The 26497-nt window shown below is 44.5% G+C and overlaps 2 protein-coding genes across 2 annotated transcripts; both read right to left on the bottom strand.

Moving 5' to 3' along the window:
• Positions 1–2628: 2628 nt before the first annotated feature.
• On the bottom strand, positions 2629–11733 carry cav1 (caveolin 1). Its single transcript, XM_028431805.1, has 3 exons — positions 11384–11733; positions 10479–10646; positions 2629–4461 (listed from the first exon to the last, which is right to left on the bottom strand). The coding sequence occupies exons 1-3, from the start codon at positions 11417–11419 to the stop codon at positions 4120–4122; spliced, it is 546 nt and encodes a 181-aa protein (XP_028287606.1). The 5' UTR covers positions 11420–11733; the 3' UTR covers positions 2629–4119.
• A 3136-nt stretch (positions 11734–14869) lies between these two features.
• Positions 14870–18607, bottom strand: cav2 (caveolin 2). Its single transcript, XM_028431011.1, has 3 exons — positions 18314–18607; positions 17876–18063; positions 14870–16706 (listed from the first exon to the last, which is right to left on the bottom strand). The coding sequence occupies exons 1-3, from the start codon at positions 18461–18463 to the stop codon at positions 16556–16558; spliced, it is 489 nt and encodes a 162-aa protein (XP_028286812.1). The 5' UTR covers positions 18464–18607; the 3' UTR covers positions 14870–16555.
• Positions 18608–26497: the final 7890 nt, after the last annotated feature.

Here is a 26497-nt window from a genome sequence, read left to right as displayed (position 1 = left end):
CACTGACGAAGGCTTCTGATGCTGACTGAGTCATCCAGCCCCCAAGAGAGACAGAACATCATGTCTGACAAACGCCTGATATCTAACCTCAGTCTTACCTCAGCTGACAGATGAATGTGGGAGGAACAGTTGTGTGTCTGTAATGATTCAAGGGCAAAAAAAAACTAAGTAGTGTTTAGATGATAGAACACAAAGACAGAGGGAGCAGATGATGGACCAACAGTCAAACTTCTTCCACTGAAGTGATGTTTCACTCACTATACAATACAAAATGTTTTAAAACACTGTGTCTATTCAGCCTGACTTTGTCTCATTTTATGCTGCACTTTATGACATGCACTGTGTGCAAATGTATTAGGTGTCCACATACTATTGACAACCAGTACATATGCACTTCTAAATGTATTCCACCAGAGGGTAATGTTGCACTGTAAAATAGGAGCGTGACGATCCTCAAACTACAGCCCTTATCACAAGTGTATACTTTTCTACCTTTTATATTTATTATGTTATCACCCACAATTATTAATGTTGGCAGTGTCCACAGACTTTTCTGATTCCCCAGAATATGTAATAATGAGTTTTCGACTGTATTTACTGTCCATGTTGCCAAAAGTATGTGGACACTTTAAGTTGTACTTCAGAAAAAGTCAATCTTAAATGCTTTTGTTTTTCAGATTCTTTAAACTGCAGATGCTGCACCAATCCGTCTGTCGATACTTGAAGTCATCCGATTAGGGTAGTTATTCATCCCAACCCCTGAGCAGGCACTCCACCCTTTTCCAGTTTAAAGGCATGGCCTCCAGTTGAAAGGTGCTGTTTCTCATGCCCACCCCTGCACACTCTCCTCCTCCAATAAGAGTTGGAAGACTCGGGCGGATCGATGGAGCCAACAGGACCACATCATCTGCAGGCCAACAAACCAGGCCCCTTCTGCCCTGTGACTGTGCCAAGTAAGGATCACAAAGGTGACAAAAGGCAGTCCTAACAGAGTCCAACCTCCACCAGGCATGAGTCTTACTTACTGCTAGCAACACAAACCAAGCTCCTGCTGGGACTGTAGCATGGGACCCAGTACCCATACTAGGCACAGGTTCTTCTTTCTCCAAATCAAAAACCCCCATGCACCCTTCCAGGTCCCTACCGAAGGTTACGTCACTGTGCCCACAAATAGGTTTGCTCTGATTTGTTTAGTCTCACATGGCTGTCCACATACTTTTGGTCACGTTATATTATACACAAACTTGGAACTTGGCTGCTTCCATTTTACGATTCATAAACTGAGACAGTAACAACTCTCTCTGTTTTGTTCCTCGTGTCCTTGACAGTAACCCCGAATGACTGAAACAATGAACCATTGTTGGGTCAACATGTCCACAGCCCGTTCCCGCTGGACAGTACAGTTTACAGCGCCGACCCAGGTTTGCTTCTGGAAGTTATGATTACACGTCTGCTGTTTGGTGCAAATGAACTTGAGTACAGTTGAGACACTGGACTCCACAGTCTCATGAGCATTGCTCAACACTTGTATTTGTTTCTCCAGTAACCATGGAAATGTTGTGCCAGGCTCGGGAGGGAGGGAAAAAAGTGAGCCAGTGAGCAACACTGCAGGCATTAAGGCCTCGCACTGACACAGATACGACAGAGGCTGTGGAGGGCAGCGCTGCTGGAAATGATTTCATTCTAATGTATTTTTTCCTGCACGGCACACCAATGGAAGCATTCACCAAGGATCTACTGTGAACGGTTCACAGAATTAGATTTGCTACGGCTCAACGTCACACATCAGAAAAGGAAAGGACAAAACAGCTGCTGTTACATTTTGACTATGGTGCAACAAGGAGCATGATCCATCCTGTTAATGAAAACATATTTCAAACATTACTGCCTGAACATCACATGGCTCTAAGGTTCAGACAAACTGGTTTAAATCCTTTGAACTAGACCAGAACTGACAAGCAAGAAAAGCTCTGTGTGATCCTCAAATCACATCCAGACACCCAGCACTATGTGAGGGTTGTTTCTAGATCTGACCACTGATCACTGACATCACTGAAGAGCAGCAAATCAGCTGCATCTGATGCACTCTGCACCCTGAGGGCTATCAAAATGCAAGACAAGAGCCTCTGCTGACTTTGTTATTTTATTATTGTTCTCTGAAACAGTAGATCCTGACCTGTTTCCTCTGGAGCCTCTCCAATCTGAACCTAAGAAGGTTCTGAGACCCCCTCGGCACGCACAAATACACCAAATTCCACATTTGATTGATTTTTATTTCCAAAAATAACTATGTATTGTCTCACTTATGGTCCCTACTTGTAGTTATATTTATGTATAAAGAAGAAAGATCCTATCAATTTTAAATTTGGACACGTCGGAGCCACTACAGGGTCTAAGACCCCAGGTTGGGAACCAGGTTTCTTGATACACTCATAAAATACTCTTTTGATTGAAGTTCTATATTTATGCATATGTTAAATCTTATTTTTTATTGTTGTTGGTTTAAATTTATATATAGTCATAACCTGTCAATCATCTGTCACCATCAGTACAACACTGACTGCACTTACTTGCATGTAAAGTGCTGTTTAAATAAAGTTCGAGTGATAGATAACAAAACAACAAAAATGACACCAGATTATATTAAATTTTAATGTGCACGGCGTGATATTGTACAGTAAAAGCAAAGAAAGAAAAAAATCATTAATTATAAAAAAATGTCACCTTCAGAACTTAAAAAACTAATTTCAAGAATCAGGTGCTGTGATTTTACCATCGCTGGTAGACTGAAGGCGACGAGGAGTCAAAGCGAGCTGAAAACGTGAGCCACACCCCAGCCCCACCCACCTTAACCCCACCCCAACCCCACCCCCGACCCAGGAGGTGTCCGTTCGATGCTTTTCTGCATCATGTCCACAGTCGAGAAGCCGAACAAAAAAAAAAGACAAAAGTGGAGAGGGAGGGGGAGGGAGGCAGGATGCAAAAATCATGTCCATGTAAGAAATAATCACACATTCCACCTCACATTGTTTTTCGATTCCAACGCATTAACCTGTGCAAGTACCACAGTGTGTAAAACAAAACCTCCACACAAGCACGGTGCAAAAGAGATTTTCATTAGTGCTTTCACTAACAATACTTTCCCAAAGATTAGTGCACTGGAATGAGGCCAAAGCTTTTAGGGTCTGCATACACATCCATACAGTACATGTAGGACATCAAACAATGGAAATCAGCCCCTCAGTTCTTCATATTCATAGTGTAGAGAACAAAAAAACCTATGATGATGTGCATACAAAAGCATCGAGCTTCAGGGACAAATCGAAGGTCTCCAGAACAGGAAAACACCGAACAGCTGGTGAAATTTAAACGTTCTCAGTCATGGGATGGTGACGGTGAGAAAACCTGCAGTGAGGCGAGAAGGCGGCGCAGAGAGCGAGTGAGCGGAGATGGGTTTTTTTGGTGGCGGACGGTGAGGCGACATGCAGGAACGAGGGCAGGTCAGTGTGTCAGACTGCAGGGAAGCGGGGTGGAGCTGGGCAGGGAGGTGGCTCTCGGTGGGTCATGTGGGGGCGTTGCTGAGGCTGTGTGATTTTTGATGAGTCAGACAGAATTTGGCAGTGCTCACTCTTTCTTTCTGTTCTGACCGTCACGACCCCCACCTCCCCTCCACCCAACCCCCCTTACCCCACTCCCCCCAGCACCCATCATCACACTACTGCTACCCTGGCCTACAGCTTCAAAACACAAACAAGCGTGGGGATGACGGCGGTGCATCCTGACGTCCCCTCCTCACGCACAGAAACACAAAGAATGGAAGGAATTTGTGGCAAAAGTAAAGATAAGATACAGAGCTCGGCTGCCTGCTTGTGATGAAGTTAACAGTGAGGAACAAAACAACTAGAGAACACAAACAAAACAAAAAAAAATGACCCTATTTGTTTCCCTGTGCCCACCCGTTTGGTTAACAGTGGAGAGGAAAAAACAGCTGGTGGAAAAAGACGGGATCAGGTGGAAAAGTCTCTTCTTCTGACTTTTCCCTCCATCTGCGATGCTCCATCCCTCCCATCCTCCCACCCCTCTTTCCAATAATCCTCCTCCTCTTCCTCCTTCTGGATGCTACACCTCCTTTGTCGTGCGGATTCGGATGCTGCTGAGGCACTTGCCCATGGCCTCGAAGAGCGGGTCGCAGAAGGTGTGCACACAGATGGAGTAGACGCGACTGACGCAGTGGATCTCGATCAGGTAGCTCTTGACGCACGGCACCACGGCCCAGATGTGCAGGAAGGAGAGGATGGCGAAGAAGATTCCCCAGATCAGTGCCAAGGGGATGCCGACCAGCGCTGTCAGCAGCCGGTAGCACCAGTACTTGGTGACAGTGAAGGTGGTGAAGCTGGCTTTCCACACGCCATCGAAGCTGTAGGTCCCTGCAGGCTCTGCGATCACATCCTCAAAGTCCACCTGAGGAGGACGAAAAGAGGGAAAGTGAGAAAGTGTTGGCTGATTAATAAATAATTTTTTTACTGTCCGGGGAGGCGGACAGTAAAATCCAGCTCCTGCAGGATCACCTCATGACCTGTCACAAACTTCACTTCTATTTTCAATCACAGTAAAGTTTAAGAACAAAAACTCTGCGGTAAGGTTTGGAAAAGACCAGACTTTGGGTTAAAATGAACCCATCTGTCACAACAGCTAACCAGAAGGGTGTCACAAGGACCAAGTAAACAGTCATCTTCTGCAAAAGCTTCTCTGCCATTTTTTTTTTGGCTACCATGTTGATTGGTTTCCCCCTTAACAACACATTTGGCACTATATTCAACTGCCCACAAGAGGGAGTTGAATATATATAAACACTAGTTGATGGTGACTAGTAAGAGTCGTAAACCTGCTGATTATCATTAAATTGACCAACATCTACTTCTTCCTAGGCTGGAGCCTATCCCAGCTATCCACGGCTGAGAGGCGGGACACACCCTGGACAGGTCGCCAGTCCATCATAGAGCAAGTAAATAAATGAAACTGTATATTCATTCCTGAATATATTTGGGTGAACTGCTCCTTTAAAAGCACAGAATCATTATTCAGACTCGTCAAATGTCTTCCTTCGCTGCCAATAGTGTTTCACAAGAAGCCTGATATGATATGATGCAAATAAAACCACCCCCCCCCTCCCACACTCACACGCACTTTATGGTGTTCCAATCTGAACTCATTATTTCCACATAAATCAGCTGCTTCACTCCCTGTTAACATGTCAGGGTGGGATTTTGACAAGATTTACATCCCTCTCCTTGCAGTGACTGGTACACACTTTAACATCTGCCCCACCCAAAATACTGATGTCTACACACACACTTTTTTTTTTTACTTCTGAACTGGAGTTAGATGTTCCAGTTGAGTCTGAGCTGCAGGTGAGCTGCAGAACATCACGCTCCTTCTTCTTCATGCGAGTGGAAAGGAAAAGTGGCAGCCCAGTGCTGCTCTCTCTGTCCCTCTCTCTCCCTCTCATCCTCCCACCATGCTTCTGAGCGCAGTGTCAATATTTGTTTAACAGTCACTTGGGACTGCGTCTCGTCTAGCAGGGCAGTTGGCTACTGAGTGCTAATGGCTGCAATATCAATAAGTCAGGCAGATAATATCCAGCATCACGGCGACAGTGAAATGGAAAAGTGAAGTGCTTCATTCCTGAGCGATCAACAGCACATCACCGTTTACTTTAACTGTTGTTGGGTCAGTGAAAAAAGAACTAAAGAACTATTTTGTATGTTTAAGATGAAGCCTGCTGTGCAGGGGGCGACTGGATGGCTCCATCTATAAATCTACTTCTTATTTATTAGCACCAATCTCACTCTAAATAAGCATATTTCCCTAGAATGTTGTTATTTTTGCTACTTCTACTAACTTGCATGATAGATTGTGGAGACTGGATTAGCTGTTGTTCAACTACAGGAGAATTATTACAACGCATTTCTGATGAATATTATATATGAATATGAATATCTTTTTTGAATCATATTTAACAAACAGAGAGGCGGCTTTAAAGGGTAGGGTAGGAGATTTTGAAAACTCAGGGAGTCAGCCAGATAAGTAAACACACGCCCCTTTCTCTCGGAGCTCACCCTGAAGCCACGCCTCCTAATCAGATGGACGCGCATCACCTGAAGACGAGCTGCGGTCTGTGACTTCGGCCATCATGCACGTACCTCTCTGGTGCGTGCAGAGCAGGAAGAGAGTGACAACCAGCCAATACTCCGTGCAGGGTCCACCCGGAGGATTAGCTTGGAGGATTGGTTTTTAGCGTTTTATAGCTTCCACAGATGATTCATATTCTTCGTTTTAATGTGAAACTGACGAACTAATTGGTTGCTATCGGATTGTAAAGAGAAGTTATACTAATTTAACAAAAAGTGCATCAGAATAAAATCTCCTACCCTACCTTTAATATAAGAATGAAAAATGAGATGCTATGAATATGTGGTGTTACAAAGTAGCCTAAGAGGGTTACTGTATTTAGCAATCTAAATAATCTGTGTTTAGCTGTGGGGGTTATTTTGCAAAACTGCTGGTGACCAGCTGACTGCAGTACGGCCTGTTAGCACAGTAGCTAGCTTGGAAAGAAGGTGCAAAGAGTCGGCCAGTGAATTATATCAAATTAAATACTACAAAATAACTGAATAACAACCATTTGGGGGACCTCCAGGGTAAAAACAGTTGCTGCTTTTATTGCCATTTTGTTTACTAATGTCAAGAAAAGTTGGATGAAAGACGTCAGAGTGACAGCTTTGATTCACCGCGTCTGAAATCCGGTGAGTGCAGACTGTAGAGCACATCTCTGGATGTGTTTTCGTGCTGCTTTTCATTATGTAAGAGTGAATGTCATGGGTTTTTTTTCCATCTCTAAACAACATATTTTGGACCAGAGCTCTTCAGCATAAAGCCTCTCTCACAGCCTTATAATATAAATCTGACTGCAGCCACAAAACCAGCGCGGCGTCCATTTAATTTTTCCACAGCTACAAATTTTAAAGTGGACCCTCTCTGAGCCAGTTTCCAGAACTTTGATTGAGACTAAATGAGAGCCTTCTGCACGGAGGCACAAACACGACCACAGCAGGGTGGCACAGAGGCTTGTTTTTCCTTCATCATCTTATTCTACAGGATTTAACCTTATTTATACATCTTTAGGTAAATTTCTTAGCTGGACACCCTATGTAGTTTCAGATGAAACAATGGAGTCTTGGGGTGGGCATGTGACCCGTTGGCAAGGCAACCGTATTATGGAGTAAATAAAGGCTTGTGCTATTTCCAGAGCTCTATCTTCAGGCTTGACTAGATACCGTGGAACCCCGGAGGAGAAGGTCAGAGTGTGGCGCATTAATGGACTCCTTTGTCAGTCTGAGGGCTTTAGTCGTCAGGGGGGAAAATGTTTGGTTTGGTTGAGGAGAGGAGATTAGGATGAGTGGCAGGAGAGCCATACAGTACTGTATGTGACCTGTTCTTATACATCAGAACTAAACTGCTTCATCTGAGTCCATCTGATTATCTTTGTGTGATAAGATAATCTTTTTGCATACAATGATGTTTCTCCAGTCTTTGTTGCATTTGCATGATATTTGGGTAGAAACAAATCCCAGTTTGACAACCAGTCTCAGCCTACAGAAGAAGCCATCGGAGCGTTTCACACAGTGATGTCAATAAATCTATCATCAGCGTAAAATCCCAGATGGTGGTGGTCAAAAACACACAACCAAGATTTGACCAATGAAAGACTTTGTAGTTCCAGAGGGAGTGTTCCATTCCTTTCGGTTTGACCTTAAGGACTTTGGTTCGGCTGCCGGAGTTTAAACTTCTCACAACTCCCTCTCAAAAATGTTCTCCAGTGGGGGCACAGTCGCTCCACTCGCAGCTGGACTCAAACCCCTCCTCTCTGCTAAATAAAGACCCACAACCTCAGCAGAGGGAAAAAAAACTCTCCTAACAGGGCAAACTCCACATGCTTGGAAGTTGTTTGATGTGGGCCAGGTGATTGAAGCCAGCTGCAGCAGCTACAGGAAAACAGCCCTTATTTCTTTGATTGTAAAAAAAAGGCAGTGTGTGTGTGTGTGTGTGTGTGTGTGTCACATTTACAGTATGTGTCAGTGCTGACAGTGTGTGTGTGCGTGTGTGTGGTCACAGGATGAATGTTGCTGGGAGAGATTCCCTGCTTGTGCTTTTCATCGGGGCACACCGAACACACACTTCCTCTTGGCAAAGATGATTCACTGACCTCAAGCCACCTCAGAGCTGCTGTATACAGCGCACTGTAAAAACTCAAGAGTTCATTCTGATTTGCAGGAGGAGGAAGAGGAGGAGGAAGCGCCTTTGTGATTCTCAGGCCCAAAAGGAGTCCGGAGACTCCTCGGGATTCAGCTGGCATTCATCAGAGGAGCAAGTAAAAACGTATGACATAAAGTTACCACAAAGTTCTGCCTCAGACATGCCCGTAGAAGTTAGCATGCTAACCAGCTACACTACACTGCTTTGAGCCACTAGATGGGCTAGCGAGGCAGTGTAGCATCCTTCAGTCGAATGAGAGAGGGCGAGGCAGTATCAGTTTTCATTGTTTCTAGTATAGAAATCATCCAACAACATAATGACCTGCTGGATAAGCTACATCCCAGCTAGCTCTCTGAATAAATACAACTATCTGAACTACTCTGTGATTTTGGAGACAAGAGTTTCGGATGCTATCCTTCAGTTAAACTGGCTCTTCGTGGTGAAAAACCTCTATGTTTACATCAACTTGGGCTCTAAATAAGAAAATAAAACTTCACGTTTTACACATGTTTCCTCTCTATTCACATCCTGACTCTGTATCTAGGAAGTATAAACAGAAACAAAAGCTTCCTCCTTTTACAAATGATCCTACAGCTCAACTACAAATTGCTCCTTTAAGCCAGTGTAAAAGGAGCTTTTAAATTACAGTCTGACCTGTGATATGAACAGATGCTACTGGCCAGTTACACAACATAAAACAACCTCATTACAAGTGTCATCAGAAAGAAAGTGATTCTTTGGTGAACAGAGTGGTCAAAGTGGCAAAATAAGAGTTTTCAAATGTTCTTTCTAGTTGAAGGTTTCGGGCTTGTTCTTTCACAGTGTGTGCACATGTGACGCCAGATCATTTCTCCAGTGGTCTGTTGACTTGATTAGAGAGGGGCGGGACAATCATAAAGCTGCATTCTATTCTGAGACTGGAGGGAGAGTCTGACTCACTGTCATAAGGAGAAAGACACAGAGCAGGAAAAGTGCCTGATGGTCATAAAAAAGACGCTTTTTCCCCTCTTCCTCACAAAAAGTACAGTGTATGTGTGAAGCACTGTGACAGTGAGCATTTATAAGAATTTAGAAGTCATTTTCATACATAAAGAAGCAATAGTTTTGAACAATTGCGTGTTTTCTCACATTCAGTTTCAACAGATTTAACAGATTCCATATATTTAAGAGACAATCTTCATTATCTGAACGTCCTGTCCATGTGTCCCCAGGAGCAAACTGACAGAGGAGGAACACTTTAATCTTCCTGCAGTGAGAGGTCATGCGCTGACTCCTTATATTCCAATCAACAAAATCCAAATCAGATAATGTTTTACAATGAAACAGCTGACAGCAGCCAATAAAAAGAAACAAATGGATATTTGCTTTTTCTGACGTAACTACATGGAGGAAAGAGAGGGAGGGAGGGAGTAGAATGGCAGGAAAGGAGGGAGGATGGGGAGTGGCGAGGGATCCCCTCTCAGATTAACCAGCTACCTGGGTGTTTCCCATGTTTTAACAAGGCAGAGTTCAGGCATTTTCAAAGACCTGGGCGCTCCTGACTCACGCAGAGAGCTGTTGACCCCACTCTGATGTAAAAACCTGCCGCAGCTGGAGAGAGGGGGGCGGCCGCAGCTGCTGCGCCCCTCTACCGCACAGACGCGTCAGGTGGCTTCCAGCGCACCACTCTGCTCCAACACACTCTCCTTCTTGAACTAAATAAACGTTTATGTTTATGCCCAGGCTGCTGTCTGATGGAAAGAATGTCCCAGCAGCAAGGCGTGTGCAGCGAGCAGTGTGGGAAATGTGCGTTCCAACAACAGGAAATTCGTAATGTTTCCTCTGTCGGGATGTTACACTGCTCAGACAGACGCGCTCTGAGGGCTGCGTGCTGCTTGGATCCTCTCAGCCAGTTTTAGTAATGCTGCTCTTCCAAATAGGGGAAAGTCACTGAGGGATAACTCCGCTGGAAGAGCAGCGCGCAACGGTGCGCAAAAGCTCTGTGTGCGCCAAAGCCGCACAAAACACCAGTCTGACAGCTCGCAGACTCCAGCAGAGTTTTCTAGAGGTTATTTCTTTTAACACTGATTGTGTAAACTCTGCAACAGGTATTCTACTCAAGCTGGTTTCAGTTGACACAAGCGTAGAAAGAAAGCTCAGCAGCCCTCCAAGGTTTGACTCACCTTGACAACATCGTCGTTTATGTGCTTGGGATCCCGGTTAACCAGGTCGATCTCTTTCGTGTGGACATCCTCCATCGTCTTCTCGTTCAGACTGTCGTTGTCCATGTCTTTGTTGTTGGGTTTGTAAATGTTCCCCTGTTTTCGGATGAACGGTGAATGCAGAAACTCCTATCAGGAAAAAAAGAGCAGCGTAAAGAGGAGGAGGAGGTGGAATCGTGTGCAGCGCGCTGCAGCGGAAGAGAGACTGGAGCTGCAAGTTCCCAGCCTGCCCAACAAACAGGGATGGCTTTAAATGAATAGAAAGTGAAGCACCACACCCCTCTATCCAGCCGCAAGGGGTCCTCACCACACAGACAGAAATCCAACACCCTGACATGACATGCAGTGAGTTCCAACATGTACCTGTGAGCATGGCAGAGTGCGTAAAAGCGCATATTCCAAACATTAAACACTGATCTTATCAACTTATTTTGCGAAAATATACGTTGACGTGTTTTAAACAAAATGGTCTTCAGGTATATTTGTGATGTTGCTTTTGTTTAAGTTAATAAAATGGTGTATGGTTTATGGTTTAGAACTGTAATCTCTAGCTAAACCAGCTTTGTGAGTTTGTTATCCGACTTTTACGCACGAAAATAAACGCTCAGGATCGATGCGTAAAACGGCCACAGTTCATTTTTTACACCCGGCTGCTAATGTGTACTCAATGGATCTTCACATTCCCTCAGCGTGTGTGGGAGACGCGTTCATAACTAAGTGCAAGAAAAAATAAAAGATAAGAATTCTCTTGTGGACGCTAATTTTTTGGAGCGATCTATCCCTGGATGAAGAAAGTCCAGTATCACAAAAAGCGCCGTGTGTGTGTGTGTGTGTGTGTGAGAGAGAGAGAGAGAGTCTCACTGTACCTCTTCTGTGTCGCCGTCCTTCAGTCCTCCTGTCATGCTGTCCTCAGGTTTGAAGAGATCAGCGCGTTGAAACAGACAAGAAGACAATATCGGAAGCTGAGTGGGAGGCGTGGACGCAAAGTGAGAGGACCGGGGCTCCTCGCGGGGACCTCTATACTCGGTTAATTCCTGCCCTTTTTTTGCTGAACGTGACTAAAATGTAATGCCTGCAGCTCAGACGGGGGAACCTCTGGTGTTCATGCAGCAGAGCGCGTCCCGGGAGCCACCTGTGAGCTGAGACGGGACAGCCACCGTGAAACCCGGCCGGCTGCAGGAGAGGCTGCAGTGATCTGAGACTCAAGGGGTGTTGTAGCTGGAATGGAATTACTTTATTTGGGGATCACGGCAGAGTATAATAAGCTTTTTGTGCAAGGAGACGTGGGCGTTAATTGGGAATGGCAAGGTGTGGATACTTGCCATACCTTAGCCTAAGGGAGACCGATTCAAAAGGATAGAGGGGGGCGAGAAAACACACAGGGAATAAAAACAGCCAGAATGAATAAATAAATAGAATTAAGGGCGTTTTTCAGAGGTAAACAGGACTTAAGCAAACACACAATCCTGTCAGACATCATAAAAACACGTTTACTGATATATTTTAAAGCTTTGGTGAACCTAACTTCTCTGAATGCACTCTCCTGCTGTCAGGTTTTAAAGGTTATGAAGGCATGCTGGCCACTCTGGTCTGTTTGCATTCTTCTGCTCACCTTGGAGCTGGCACACTCGCACAAAACATGTGAAAGAAGACACTGCTGGAAGTGTCAGATGGGTGTGTCAGTGCAATCATGTCTTCAAGAGCTCAAGAGTGCACAGAGGCATCAGCTCCTGAGAGAGGCCAGCTGAGGTTGTTCACTGCTGGGTGAAGCTGTCTCCCTTTTTAGAGGTTTACCTGTCACTGAGGACATCCCAGGACACGGCAGAGGGTTTCCATCTCCCACCTGGCCTTGGAGCTGCTGAGGATCCCCCAGAAGGAGCAGGTGGACGATGCTAAGGACATCTGGACGTCTCAGCTCTCCATCACCCTGCTGGACTAAACAGTTTGGAGAGTGGATGGTTACTTTATAAAAAATCTTATCAGTGTCTCAGACAACGTGACAAGGCGCTGGCACCTGTACATTCAACATGTTACATCATGATATTGTTTAATCACTTACTATGGATGTTTCTTTTGTTTCTGGATGTTTTCTTGTTGTTTTGTAGCTTCTTCCAGCTCAGTATAATCCATTTTCACACAGAGTCAGTCACTGTACAAGCAAATCAGCCTCAACAGACTGTCACCTCACTAACATGCAAAGTTAGCTAGCATATTAGCTTACACTTCCGTCGCAAGCATAACGTAAACAAACAGATCATTCGCATATCTTATCGTCTGCATTAACTGAAGAGAAGTTGAAATGGATTTATTAATTAATTAATAGTTATTAATCAAAGAGCAGCATTGTTTTTCACACACACCGCCAAAAGTTTCATATTAATGTTTGGAGCGCAGGTAAAAATGTCCCGACCTCCCACAGGGAAACACGAACATTAGTTCCGCTTTAAAAAAAAAAATCCAGTTCCCCGCAGAGGTTTGCACTTAATAATACTGATGTCAGTTTGAAAACAAATAAAAATGACTCAAAATCTTTATTATGAATTACATCATCGTGCTGTGACCAAGATGGAGAGCTCAGATTAGAAGCAGGTGTTTACAGCTGGTTCCTAAATTTGACATATTATGGTACAAAACCCATTCCAAACATTAAAATCTGAAAATCCCAAGTTGTTTCTTATACTCTGTAGGTTTAATAATAAAGGATACAGGAGTTAAACTGTTGACTTTTGCCTTGACTGTCTTTTATTGTGCACTACGTCCCAGTGTCTACACTGGAAGCTGCTATATAAATAAACCTGCCTACTTGCCCTTCTTTACTTTTTTGGGTGTGGCAGTGAAGCCAGATCAAAATAACCCAATGAACACCTGTTTCACATAAAGATGTTATCTTGCTGCAGCCCAGAGGCAGCTACATAAACAGTCTCTAACCTGGGTGAGTATATTACCTGCTAACTGTAAACATTTCCACAGCATGAGACCATTGTTGCACCGGGTGGTTAACAAAACATTGACAAGTGTTGAGGTAAATGACATAAAACATCTTCAAGTCAACAACATTGAGGGTAAATTACGGTTTGATGACAGAACAGGATGTGTGGGAACCTTCAGCTGATGCAGTTTAAGCTGATGATAAGACATAAAAGTCAGTCAGAAAACTGACTGAACAAGTTATGAAACAGCTGATGGAGTGCCAGAGCAACAACAGCTCAGATCAGTAAGAACAGAGAGTCTCTATTGACCTTCACTATTAGGAATCCATGCAGGTCTGGAAATAAATCACAGGGAGCTGATTTCCACATGTAAATTAGTGTTAGGAGCTACTTTGCCAATGCACAGCATGACAAATCAGGTGTGTTACAGGGTTTTATATGTACAAGAGGAGCAACAAGTAGAGAGGGTGGCTGTGGCAGCAGTGATCTCTGGCTTCACTTTATTACTTGAGGCCTTGAGGAAGACCGGCCATCAAAGGTCAGGGTCACCTGTTAAGTACTTCTGGGACTATTGCTTCCTGAGTTCTATCCATCGATTTTTCTGAACCTGCTTTGTCTTGTACTACATCGGGGCCTGGAGTCTATCCCAGCTGTCAATGGGCGAGAAGTGGGGTACACCCTGTGGACAGGTCACCTGGCCTATCACAAGGCCAACATAGGGGGACAAACAACCCTTCACACCCCCACTTACACCTTGAACCAGGACGATGTGTCTTTGTTTTTATTAAGAGAGTTCTCTCTGCTCGCTCCATGGTTACTTTTCCTCTCTGGTAGGTAAATAGATCGACTCCTCTGGTCATGTTTTTGCTTCATATGATATAAAGTTTCTAGTTTTATACATGACTTTGCTTCAACACTTTAACGTTTAATCACCCTTTGAGTCAGTAAATGTGAAGATTGTGACAGTAAAGCAATATGATTGCATAAAGAACGCGTTAGTAGCAGCATGCATTGGATGATGATCGTGATATTTGTTGTTGTTTTGTCCCCTTGAAGACATTTCTGTTTGTACAACACCATAAATCAATATAAATGATCTTCATGAGGCTGTGCTGCACCTTAAAAATGGCTGTAGACACTAAGTATGAGAACTCAAGTTGGATCTGCTCATGTATAAAAACATCTCTCACTGTATGATCCACACATGCAGATGTACAGAGAGATATTCTGTGCGGGCCTGCAGGTCTGACAGCGAAGCCTCCGGTCATGTTCCATCGACCCACAGCTCATCTGTGTATAGGAAAGTGTCTTATGCAATCAGAGCACAGTGATTTACGAGACATTTCTGGCACTCGGCTGAATATCCCGACCACACTCATCTCCTGGTGACACAGAGAAGAAGCCACACACAGAAGAATTACCTGGAGGACAAAAATGTGTCTTTATTTTGCTGATGAAAAACACATTGGAGACATTTGGAGAATATCCACAGTTATGTTTGATCCATAAAATCCAAACTAATGAAAGAAGTATTGTTTCACTAACTGTCGGGGGCCATATCAGGATCTCTTAGACCCTAAAGCATTTAAAGCGTCCTGTGCATTGCTGAGGAGAGAAAAGGTTTTAACCACACACCTGTCCTCCACTATTGCACAATCCTAACATGAATGCCCTCTCAGAGCTGCAGAGAAGAACCCGCACAGGCGAAAACACTCCGGTTACTCAGTATCAGCTGGATGTGGCGGTTGTTTGTGGTGGTGCCACTCTCAGCTCATCACACTCATTTTTCAGCTTCTCTTTTTGTTTGTTTTAAACCTAACCAAGCAGTTATTGCTGCAACGTTAAGGGCTGAGAGAGGATGGAAGTGCAGTTCCCCAAGTGGCCACTGGAGGCTCTTACCCACAAAGACATCCATGTTAACAGTAGCAGTCTACAGCTTTGCACATATGTGAATTTATCAGCTGTAACTTGGACTAAGGTGCCGCCAGAAGAGCTTTTTGGAAACCTATTCGTGATGTCACAAAACACAGACTGTGTTTTTCACAAACTGCAGATCACCATGTGGCCTCTAGAGGCAGGCTCCCAAAGCAATTTGATCCCCATTTACTGATTATATGGGTGAGACCGCATTGAGTGCCAACTCAGAGGGCAAGTTTCCTGCTTCAGCCGGAACAGAGACTCAAAACAGCGCTTCAGGAATCTATGGGTGACGTCATGGATACTCTGTAGTCATATATTACCTACAGCTAAATAGTTCCACATAAGGACTGAACTCCACTATTCAACAGAAGAAGGTGGAGGAATGGATGGCAGCTATGACTTCGCTTGAGTCATTAAAATATGCTTGGTTTTGGTTTAAAAGAAGCAAAAAACCCATTTCAGGAGGCTAAATTGTCGAATTTCTCTCAGTTTTTATCCCACCTTGAGCAACAAATACAGACTACAGGTGGGCCCCTTCTACAGAGCAATAACAACAAAGCAGCTTCACGCTGCATATTTATGTACCAGAATCAAACACAGTACTTAAAGGTGAAGTCTTCATTGCACTGAATTGAAGTCCTCAAGTGTTTCTTTGCCAATTGAGAATGCATAAATAAGTCAGAAACCAGCTCAGCTCACACATGGTGCTGCTTCCTTTGTCAACGTTAAGGCTGAATGCACTGTGAGGTCAACACAGCAGATTCAGCCAAACAAGCCTGCAAATGTGCATCAAGCTATTCAATATTAAATCTCAAGCAGACTGTCAGTTCATCACACTCAACATCTAGCTGAATGCCTGGCAATATATACAATATATATATAAAAGCAGAAATATTACATCTCTCAGCAAATCAGCAGAGCGGCTGATTCCATATCTCTCTCAGCCTCGAAGTAAAGGAATGACAAGAATTTTTTTTGTTTTGGTCACAATCAGAAAAACATTCTGGGTGGTGCACATGAGCTCTGCACACTGCGAGGGTTTCAGGATATGTTGACGTGCACGCACACTGAAGTAAAGTCCATGAAATGATATTGACAGCATAGTTACAAAATCAATTTTCAACCTGATCAGAATTGAGATTTAGCGTCTGTTCACAGAGCTCATGTGCTCCACCGGCACCGTTCAGCTCAGTTTTCTGTAGTCTTCACTTGAATGGAGGACAGACTTTTTCCCATGCTGCGGAAGAGCGGCGTTACGAACATGTCCGTCAGACTCCTCCACACCACCTGCACCGACGGTAGGAGCATCATGCAGCTGTGGATGACGGGCATCACCAGCCTGGAAGGAGGAGATGAAAGAGTTAATTTTAATGTTTCTAAGTGATGCCATTGTTTACAGGACTGATATGTCCTTGTTTTTTGATTCAGCTTTCTCTTCACCACAGCAGATCAGAAGCCAGCCTGCATTACTCCACATGCTTCCCTGATCTGCACCTGGTCCCCAGGACACTTCAAGTCCCTGCTTGAGTCATTAACACATCTCTAACTTTGAGAGGTCGTTGCCCCTTTTTTTCTGGCCTCTGACTCTCATCTCCGCTGCTTCACACTTGGCTGTGAACCTCTCCAATAAGTCCTGGAGGTCTCTGGTGTCCTCATGGAGATTTCTTGTGTACTTGGGGGTATGCTGCACTACCATGGAAACACAAATGCTGAATAGGATGATCTCATCACACCAGCGTCTTCTGCAGGGGAAGTTCAGGCCGGGTAGTTCCTGGAGTTGAAACACACCTATTTTCTGTTTGTATTACATGTGAACGCTGTGTTGTCTCTTTGAAGCAGCAGTCCCCCCTCCTTCCCCTCACCACCACCTCTCTGACACAATCTCCCTTCTTCACATTCCACATGTATCGACGGGCTCTGTGTCACAGCTCCGCATGAATACCTGTGACTTTCCTCCTGACCTCAGCGGGGTGAAAGGTCACACAAAAGTTAGTGAAGAATGTCCCACTGCTCTGAAAAGAAGCTGCAATGGCTGCTAGAAATGCCGTCTATCTGGCAAAGGGTACTACGGGGCATTTTTTTTCCCCCACCTTTCCTCTGCTACCAGTGGAACTCAACATTCCTTCCAACTTTCCATGGACCGCTTCACTTCTTCTGGGCATAAAATGTTGTTTCATCAAGTGTTGATAAATGGGCTCTTTGGGGCTGTGGTTGGGGATGTATAGGCTATATGTGCAGGGTTTCTGCACCTGGTTCTGCTCCGTTGTGCGGGCCTGGCATAAGCATGACATAATTATACAAATAAAAGGTATAAAAACAACACAATGACGACATGTTTCAAGAATAACTTCAGTGTTTGTGCAGTGGGCTTGGAGGGAGAGTCACATCATGTTGTTTTTGGCCTTTACACCCATGTGACCAGGGTTTTTTCCTTCTGTTTGTATCACTGTTGCAGCCTTGAAGTGTTTGTATGAAACATTATAATTCACATTGTATGTGACAACTTACCAGATGTGAATGCAGCTGAGGACCCCGAACAGCAGTCCGAGGATGAACGCCATGGGCACGGCCAGCAGCGTGCTCAGCAGGCGGTAGAAGATGTATTTGACCAGCTCGAAGGCGGCGTGGCTTCCTATCCACACTCTGTCAAAGCTGTGCGTGGACAAGGGCTCCGCGATGACATCTTCAAAACCCACCTGTCACACACACACACACACATATGCACACACAGACCGGTCAGCTCCGATAAACTACAGCAGGCAGTGACAGGAAGGCGCTGCTGGATTAACGCGCAGGCAGCCACTTCCAGGTATTCATGCTGCAGATTATTAATCTCGTTATTTGACAAAAGGTCACAGTCAGGCTGTAATGTAAGCGATAACTCAAGTGGATACTTTGTACAGCTTCAAAGAATCACCACACACAATCACACGGCGCGCACTCTACCTTCAGATGCGCGTTGATGTCGTTTGGATCCCGGTCCAGCTCCGCCGTGTACACCCTCCCCTTCTTCGACAGAATTGGCTCAATCGATCTGTTGAACTCATCTTCATCCATGATTATACTTGTGTCGGATTTCTCATTCTCCAGACCCATGTTTTCTTTGTCAGACGAAGCAGGGAGAGCAGCCGGAGACGGTGCGCTCTGCGCTGTGCGCCGGACTGAGCGCCACCCCGCCCCGTGCGGAAAGCGGCGCAGCGTGGGGGCCGTGGAGACACAACAAGCTCAGAGTCACAGCCGCAGAACCATGTCAACAGCACACTGATGAGAGCCGCTGCTGTGCAGAGTGCTGCTGGCCTCCGGACACCTATTAGCCCTCTGGGTTTAATGACAGACATGTGATGCTTCTGATTTATTTTCACTTTTTACAGAAATGTTTTGGAAACTGTAACCACCTGTTCATTTTAATTATGGTGAAGAATTCCCCCAGGCTCAGTGTTTTTGGAAAGAAGCAGCCTCCTGTTTGTTATTTTTTTAACACTTGATGATTGTTGCTGCCCCACCTGTTGAGCTGATTTACCTCAGCTTTTGTTTGTTTGGGTTATTGGGCTGCCTGGATTTATTGCTCTCTGACTGTTTCATGCTCTGAACTCACCAACCTGCCAACATTGTTAGAATAACTGCAGGTCTTCAGATGTCTTACCACAACAGGATAACATTCTCCTCAGGCAGCACGTAGAGGCCACCTGATGGTGATTCTCTTAGAAAACAGCTGATATTGGGGTCTAGATTGCTTAAAAGGTGCATTTAGGGAGACACACATGCAAATTATGACCACAAGCATCAGCAGAAATGTTTGTGTGACATCCTTTACTCGTTGTCCACTCAGTGCAGGGACAGGGCCCAAGAGAGTCCAGTAACATTTCTAGGATCTCCTGGAAAGCGCTGCATATTTGATTGAGTTGGCAGCACAACTGGCCACTTTAAACCTGTTGAAAGCTTTAGAAATATTCAGATTTCTGCATTTAGTTTAGGGTCATCAGTCAAATTCAAGGAAAATGGTGCAGCTCAGATGACCCTAAGGTGTCTCGTCTGGTTTGTTCAAACCAACCTGCAGCCACCCTGTGCCCAGGACTGTAATATTGTGGCTTTAGTACAGTCAGGTTTTATTAAGAAGGCAAACACTGGATGTTTCTAAAGTACAAAGCATCATCAGAACATCAATACAACAGGTTTTTGGTCACAGAGACACAGAGCCATCTCTCAGAAGGGAAAACGAGGACTGACTCTTGGGGTGAGCAGTGTCATTCTGCATGCCTGGAACTGGAAAGATCTGAAATAAACCTGACTGTGCTTCTTGGTCAGGTCTTCAGTGATTAACCCAGGGTCACTGGGTGTTTAAACAAGTCCAGACGGCCTGTATTAAACTTGGCTGTTAAAGAGTTAAACACCCTCACTGGGTTACCCTGACTGAGGGTATCTGATGATTGAAGACCTGAACCATCCTTCAGAGACATGCTACACCCATTCTGGTTTGCATCTTGGTGGAGCTGCAGCATGAGAGTGAGCACAAACCTCAGACAAGGATCACTGCCAGTCAGAGGCTTTTCTGCCACAGTCACCTGTTCAGCTCAGAAAACCACTGATAAAAGCAAACATATAAAATACACGAGGTGACTGATGTTCCCTCAAATAAACATCAGAACATCTTTGGATTTGCTTCCCTTTTGTCTGCGCTGAAAGGCCAACCTGCCACCTGCACTTTGCATCTCATTTGTCTGTGCGGCCAGGCCAGCACCCTGCCCGCCTGTGGTTGGGCGACCTGTAAACAACACCCACTTTTTGTTTAGACAGAGAGGCCTGGAAATGACACAGAGAGACAAAAAAAGTAGGCCAGGACAGCAAAGCAGAACACCGTTCAGCATTCAGAGCAATCAGAGTGATCCCTGTCCCTGAGCACGGCAACAATACAACACCACAATCCTGCTGGATTAACACTCACACAGGGGCGATTCTGACAAACAAGCACTCTGCGAGAGGGGGGGGGGGGTGGCGGCAGGGTGGAGGCAGGACAGTGATGACATGAGAGTATGTGAGTGTGGATGCGGGTTGACTTCAATGACTTTAGGAATAGGCATCAAGAGACAGCGACAGACGAGCAGGAATCGTTGCCATGGTAACCAAAACCCAAACCATCATTTAAAAACCTGACCATATGCCTTTATGCTTAACTATTGATCAAATGCACCTGGATCATCACCTAACAGGGAGTCTCTGTATGAAGCATGTTGGCAGTGTCACAGTCTATCTGAACTCCCAATATGAGCAGAGAAGAGGTGGAACCCAAGGTGGAGCGAATTTTCAGGACTCCAGGGTTCATGCTGCCTGACTGACAGCCAGCTTGTGTATTTCACTTCTACTTAAGTTTCACTTTCACTCATGGCTTGGCAATAAAAACTACAGGTCAGGCAATCAGTCGAAACACATGTGCATGTATGTGGTGTGACTAAATGTGTCATTTTTTGGGCTTTTCTCCCTCATTGCTTGATTTGTTGACAGTAAAATATACACCTGCAGGTGTTTGGCTTCAGGTGACCTCCGTCTGACCCGCCATACTCTCTATCCTGCAGGTTAAAATCTACGCTAATGCATTGGAAACAGCCACAGGACGTCCAATCCAGCATTTCCCTGGAGATCCTCGCCGTGGAGCGCTTCCGCTGACTTCACGAGGAACAAATGCTTATTTGTCCAGGAGTTTCCAGAGGGAACAATGATATCAGCGCGCAAGCAGCGCACAGGGATTTCCTGTCACGCCCAAAGGGCTCTCATCTCACCGGTCTGGAAACACACATCACCTCAAGAACCGTAAGGTGAAAGGTGCGTGTTCATTAGATCTGTGTGTGACTGTTCCTGCGCTCTTGTGTGGAGGTATGTTATCATTTGGCATTCCGACACTTGGATTATTAAACATTCTACCCTAATCTCAGATTCCATCATTCAAAGGAAAACAAAGTAACTTTGTTTATTCCACCGCTTTGATTTATGGTAGAAAATCGGCTTAAATCACAGAAATATTGGCGTCATAATAATGATTATAAATCACAGATTTGGCTCTGCTTACAGAGACTGTGCTGTGTGTGAAAGTGTATGATGGATGAGCCCCAGAACCGTGCACATAAAACGCGACATTTTCCACTAGTATGAAAAATGAATACACAACCTGTCGGGTCAAAAATGATCCAGGAAGCTTCTCTTTGATAGGTCGTCTTGCAGAGCAGCAAAGGTTTTGACACACACACACACTGTGTATAAATACTACATGTGTCTATATTTAAAATGCGAGCACACACATGTGTTGTATTCATGTGTTTATATTCGTGCATGTACTGTCTGTATGAGGCTGTCTGTGTAAGGTAAATTCTGTCTGTGATGGCCTGCAGAGCTGCATGTGTGTGTGTGTTTATTTCTGTCAGCTCAGGCTTGTGTAGCCTCCTCTGTTTGCTGAACCGACTGCGGGTCACAAACCTGATCCTGGTTTCTGTGAGGTGGTGAAGCAGCCTGGTGTCTGGTGAGCACGATTTTATTTTTCTGCTTCTTCTCTGCTGGTGTGACTCACTGAAAATTCTTTCCAGTAATAATGAATAAAAGGAAAATGCTCTCTGGCACAGAACAGCTGGTAGCTGAAGGAAGTCACCACAGCCGAATGGAACCAGGCATCCTGCACGTTAACAAGCGATGATACATGAGACATTCATTGACACATTTGTACTGCTGATATTATGTCATCAGTTCTATGCATGGTCCACATTCAGCTTTACAAGCCGCTAATTGTAGCCAAAGTTCTGTTTTTGACACACAGGCAAAGTAATTCTGTGGCACAGCTCTGTGTTTATGCTGAAATAAGCTGTTTAATATCATCCAGACATGTTTTCCATACAGTGCAGCAACAAGAAGGAGACGTGAAGCAAACACAGACCAAATAAACTGCAGTTCCTCAAGTGTCCACTTGAGGGCTGGCTCCAAAAGTGAGTCAGTCTCCGCAAACCTCCATGTTAACATTACAGCAGAAAAAGACATCTAACAACCACAACAGCAACGATAATGATAATTGCATTCTGTCTCACTGCTGTGCAAATATAAAGATATATAGCCTACATTTCAAATCTAAATAATGTATAAACTACATATTAAATATATGAACAAAGTACCTGAAATATGAAATGTGGCCAAATAAATGTTTGGATTAAAGAAATAAAAGTGTGATTACTCTTTATTGAATGTTTTTCCCCCCAACAGCAACAACACACATCTGTTCTTTAGCTACAGGTGCTAAATAGTTAATGCACTCTCAACCACAAACAGCAGTTTTACCACTTACATTTTCGAGGTCACTGAACCAACTGACGTTGCCCTCTTGTGGTCGAAGTGTGGAGAGGACTCGCTACAATGCTAAAGAAAACAGCAGAGAAGTTTGTTGCAGAAGTGTTCCTTTTGTCTAAAAATGTACAATGAACCAACAGTTTCTGAAAATGAAAGCAGAATGTGCGCTCACTGTAAGTCTTATGGACTTTTGGATTCCGACCGGCCTCGACCTGCAGCGATGTGTAGTTTTACGCGTTCAGTTTCAAGCGCTCCTTGAGCTGCTCGTGTTGTCGTCTTCCTGCTCAGCCTTCAGATGTGGTGGATGGATGGAAGCAGAGATGAGAAGGTGGATATCAGTTATGGAGGGAGGAATGTCCTGACAGGCCCCGGCACACTGAGGCACTGACTGTCACATTTCTTCTTCTAAGCTGTGGAAAAATTTCACAACAAGCTGAAAAGCCCCTCAAACCATTTTCCAAAATAGCCCAGATCTGACTCTCAGATTGTGAGATGTAAATTTCCATCTGTGTCACCTGTCCCTGGAAATCATCCCGTAATCGACCAGGATGGAGCTCTTCCTCTGAAGAGGAACGAAGTTTGTGTTTGTGTGTTTGTTGCTGAACAAACTGGATGCACAGGAGACACACTTTGATTATCCTGTGTGTGTGTGTGTGTGTGTGTGTGTGTGTCTATCACACAGGAAGCTGTAAACACTTCCCCTCAGGCCTCAGAGTTTGGTTTGTTAATCCATGTTCAGCAGGTAAACCAAAGCTAATTTCATGCATAACATTTCAGGTAACCACAAGCTGACAAGTTATTAACCCCATCAGCCTCAGACAGGAGTGCTCTGCCAGGCACTGTGTGGGACATTTAAATACTTTTAGACTGTGTGGCACAATTAGAAAGGGAATTTGGACATTTGTTTCTCTCTCTGAGAGGCTGTTATGTTTGTTGAAGCTGTTAGCAAACACAGCTGAAGGTCATAAAGCTTGCAGTGCATACCAAAATAAATGCTTTCAGTGAGTGTGCAGTACAAAACACTACATTTAGAAATTGTCATGAATCGATCGGTAACTAAGGCTACGTTCAGACTGCAGGCTACAGTGTCCCAAATCCAATTTTTTTGCACGAATGTGACCTGTATCTGATATTGTCATGACAGTCTGAACAGCTCAATTCTGATTTTTTTTATATATCTGACCCAGGCCACTTTCATATGTGGTGCTAAATCGGATACGTATCTGATTTTGTTTGCAATGCGATCTCAGTCTGAACGACTATGCAGCATATATCCGACTTATGTGTCAGTGAAAGGCGACAGACGTCACAATTCTGCGACACAGGAGCGGGCAGACAAGTGGTGTTGTTAGCAACAAGCGCCTGTTGCCAGAAGTAGAGCCCAACTCCAACGCGCTCGCTCACAGATGAAGGAGATGTCGACTGACTTGCCGTGAAAGTGATACAGAAAGGTGCTCGCAGACGTATTCAAAGGTTCTCATCAGTCAGTGTCGCTAAAAGCCGTCACATCACTATCCCATGCGGGTCACTTCAAGGCTGCAGTCGGTTCACACAGCAGAGTGGTAGCAGACCAGGCTCACCAAAAAATCTGAATCAGGCATTAAGACCTGCAGTTGTGTAGCGTTCGGTGTGCAGATGTGAATGAAAGCATCTGAAACAGTCAGCGCTGTAGCTTTGATCACATTAGAAACTGCAGCTGCCAGGAAAACATTCAAATCACTTTTCCATCACCTTTCAGCTCGCCACCTTTTTGCAAGGAGCCTGTTGTGTCATCATAACTCTAAAAAAATGGAAAATATGACCTCAGCTGTGTGCACCTGTCACTGCTGAAACATAAACAGCCCGGGGTGGAAAATGATTGCTCATTCTATGGTTGTATGCCTTATTATGCTCGTATTTAGTTAAACTACAAAGTCACTAATGCAGAGAGAGCATCATTTGAAGTGCACTCCCTCTAATCTTTTCGGTAACACCCTGTCATTGCAGAGGCTGATGGAGATTTCACGCCTCGTGCCAAAAGGGATGTAATTTACTCTCACGCATGGCAGACAAAGAATTAGTGTCTTAGTGATGAGTGTTGGCTGCAGCCAGGTGGAAGATACTGATGTTTTTTTTCTACCTCCTTGAAAGTGATTTAGTGGCTGTGGGTCATGTGACCACGAAGGATGACAGCGTAGGAAAGTATGCAGAGCAGCTGTTGGGTCATGCACATCGCACACATTGGTACACTGTTTCCAGTGTCGAGTCAGCCCAAGCTGATGCCTACTTTACAACAAGCAGTGAGGCGTGTAAACAAAAACGATGACACCAGCACAGGAAGACTGACAATCTGAACATGAAAATTCACCTCTCTATATCTATAAGTAAGACGGACAACCCTTCCATGATGACAGCAACAGGTGTTCTATAGAGTAGAGCAGGCAGCTTTAACAGTGTTGACATTTGGTATATAAATCATCCAACAACCAACCTGTTGAATGAACCATGTTACCATGTTACAGCTAACAGCTAACTAGTTCACTCCTTCAAGTGACGCTAACAGTGTACTGGCATCATGACTGAGGAGCATTAAGCACGCAGCGCTTCATCCTCAGACTCAGACTCTGACCCCCATCAGTCCGGCTGCTCTGTCCTCGCTGTCTCCTGCAGCTTTCTGTCCAGTTTGCTGACATGAACCAAAGACTTTAGCTTTGCTCAAAGATGTTGTATTGACGGTAAGAGCTCTCACTCCAATGACTATTCACCATCATACACACGTATATGACCACACAATGAGACAAACGATAAGGAGTAAGACATCTGCCGTAAACAGGATCTTTGTTGTAAGAAGATGATTTTTTTACGTGACATGTTTCATCCATCAGAGTAAAAAAACATGTGAAAGAACAGTCGTGTAATTCACTGATTTCAACATAGTAACTGTATTCTGATTACCATTATTATACTCCCCAACACTGGTGATGTATGAGGAAGCCAGCAAAAGTCCAAGTCCAAGTCTCCAAGGACAAAAGAAAGGGAAGCTCTGCTCTGGATGTGATCCAAGCAAAGGGTCCAAGGTGGAACCAGACCTGGCTGACTGTAGTCCCACCTCATGGGCCATTGCACACCATCATCATCATCATCATCAGTCGTCATCTTGCTACAGCACTGCATGGTCTAAAGTATACTATATAAAACAGTGTAAAATAGTAAAAACAGTACTGAAAAAAGACTAAATCACAGCTCACTGCTTCAGTAGAGCAGTTTCCAGAGGATGATGCGCTGCAGATTTCATCACATAAGTCTCATGCTGGTTCTGATCTAACATGTTTTAATGGAAAACTCATCGCGCCTGAACATCTTCAGACAGCATCAACACAGCCCAACCATTGTGAAAAACTGAGTCAGAGGGGAAACTGTTGATGAAATCTCTCAATGCTGCAGCTGCACATGATGCTGTGGTCACAGGCTGGTGCCAAGTCTCTGCTGTCATGATCTGTATCACTTCTTCTTTACCCAGCTGTTGCCAAAAGATACACAGCAAATGCTCTAACACCAAAGTGTCTGAAACCTGATTTGGATACCAGCGACGACAGGAAGGAACCTGGAGGCAGCAAGCTCACCTCTGAGTGTCACAAAGGAACAAAAACAGGTTAAACTGAGACACAACTCAGCCTTAGAACTCTAGCAAAACTGTTAAAATAACACAAACACATACACAAAATCTCATTTCCCCTGCAGATGTCAACACATATAGGATCATATTTCATCACACGCACATATATCTGTCTGATAATGTCACGTTTTTCATGACAAATATTAATGTACCAC

Source organism: Parambassis ranga, chromosome 19 (genome assembly GCF_900634625.1).
Source record: "Parambassis ranga chromosome 19, fParRan2.1, whole genome shotgun sequence".
Taxonomy (NCBI): Eukaryota; Metazoa; Chordata; class Actinopteri; family Ambassidae; genus Parambassis; species Parambassis ranga.
Note: the sequence above shows the minus strand (reverse complement) of the source record. Positions and strands in the feature narration are given on the sequence as shown.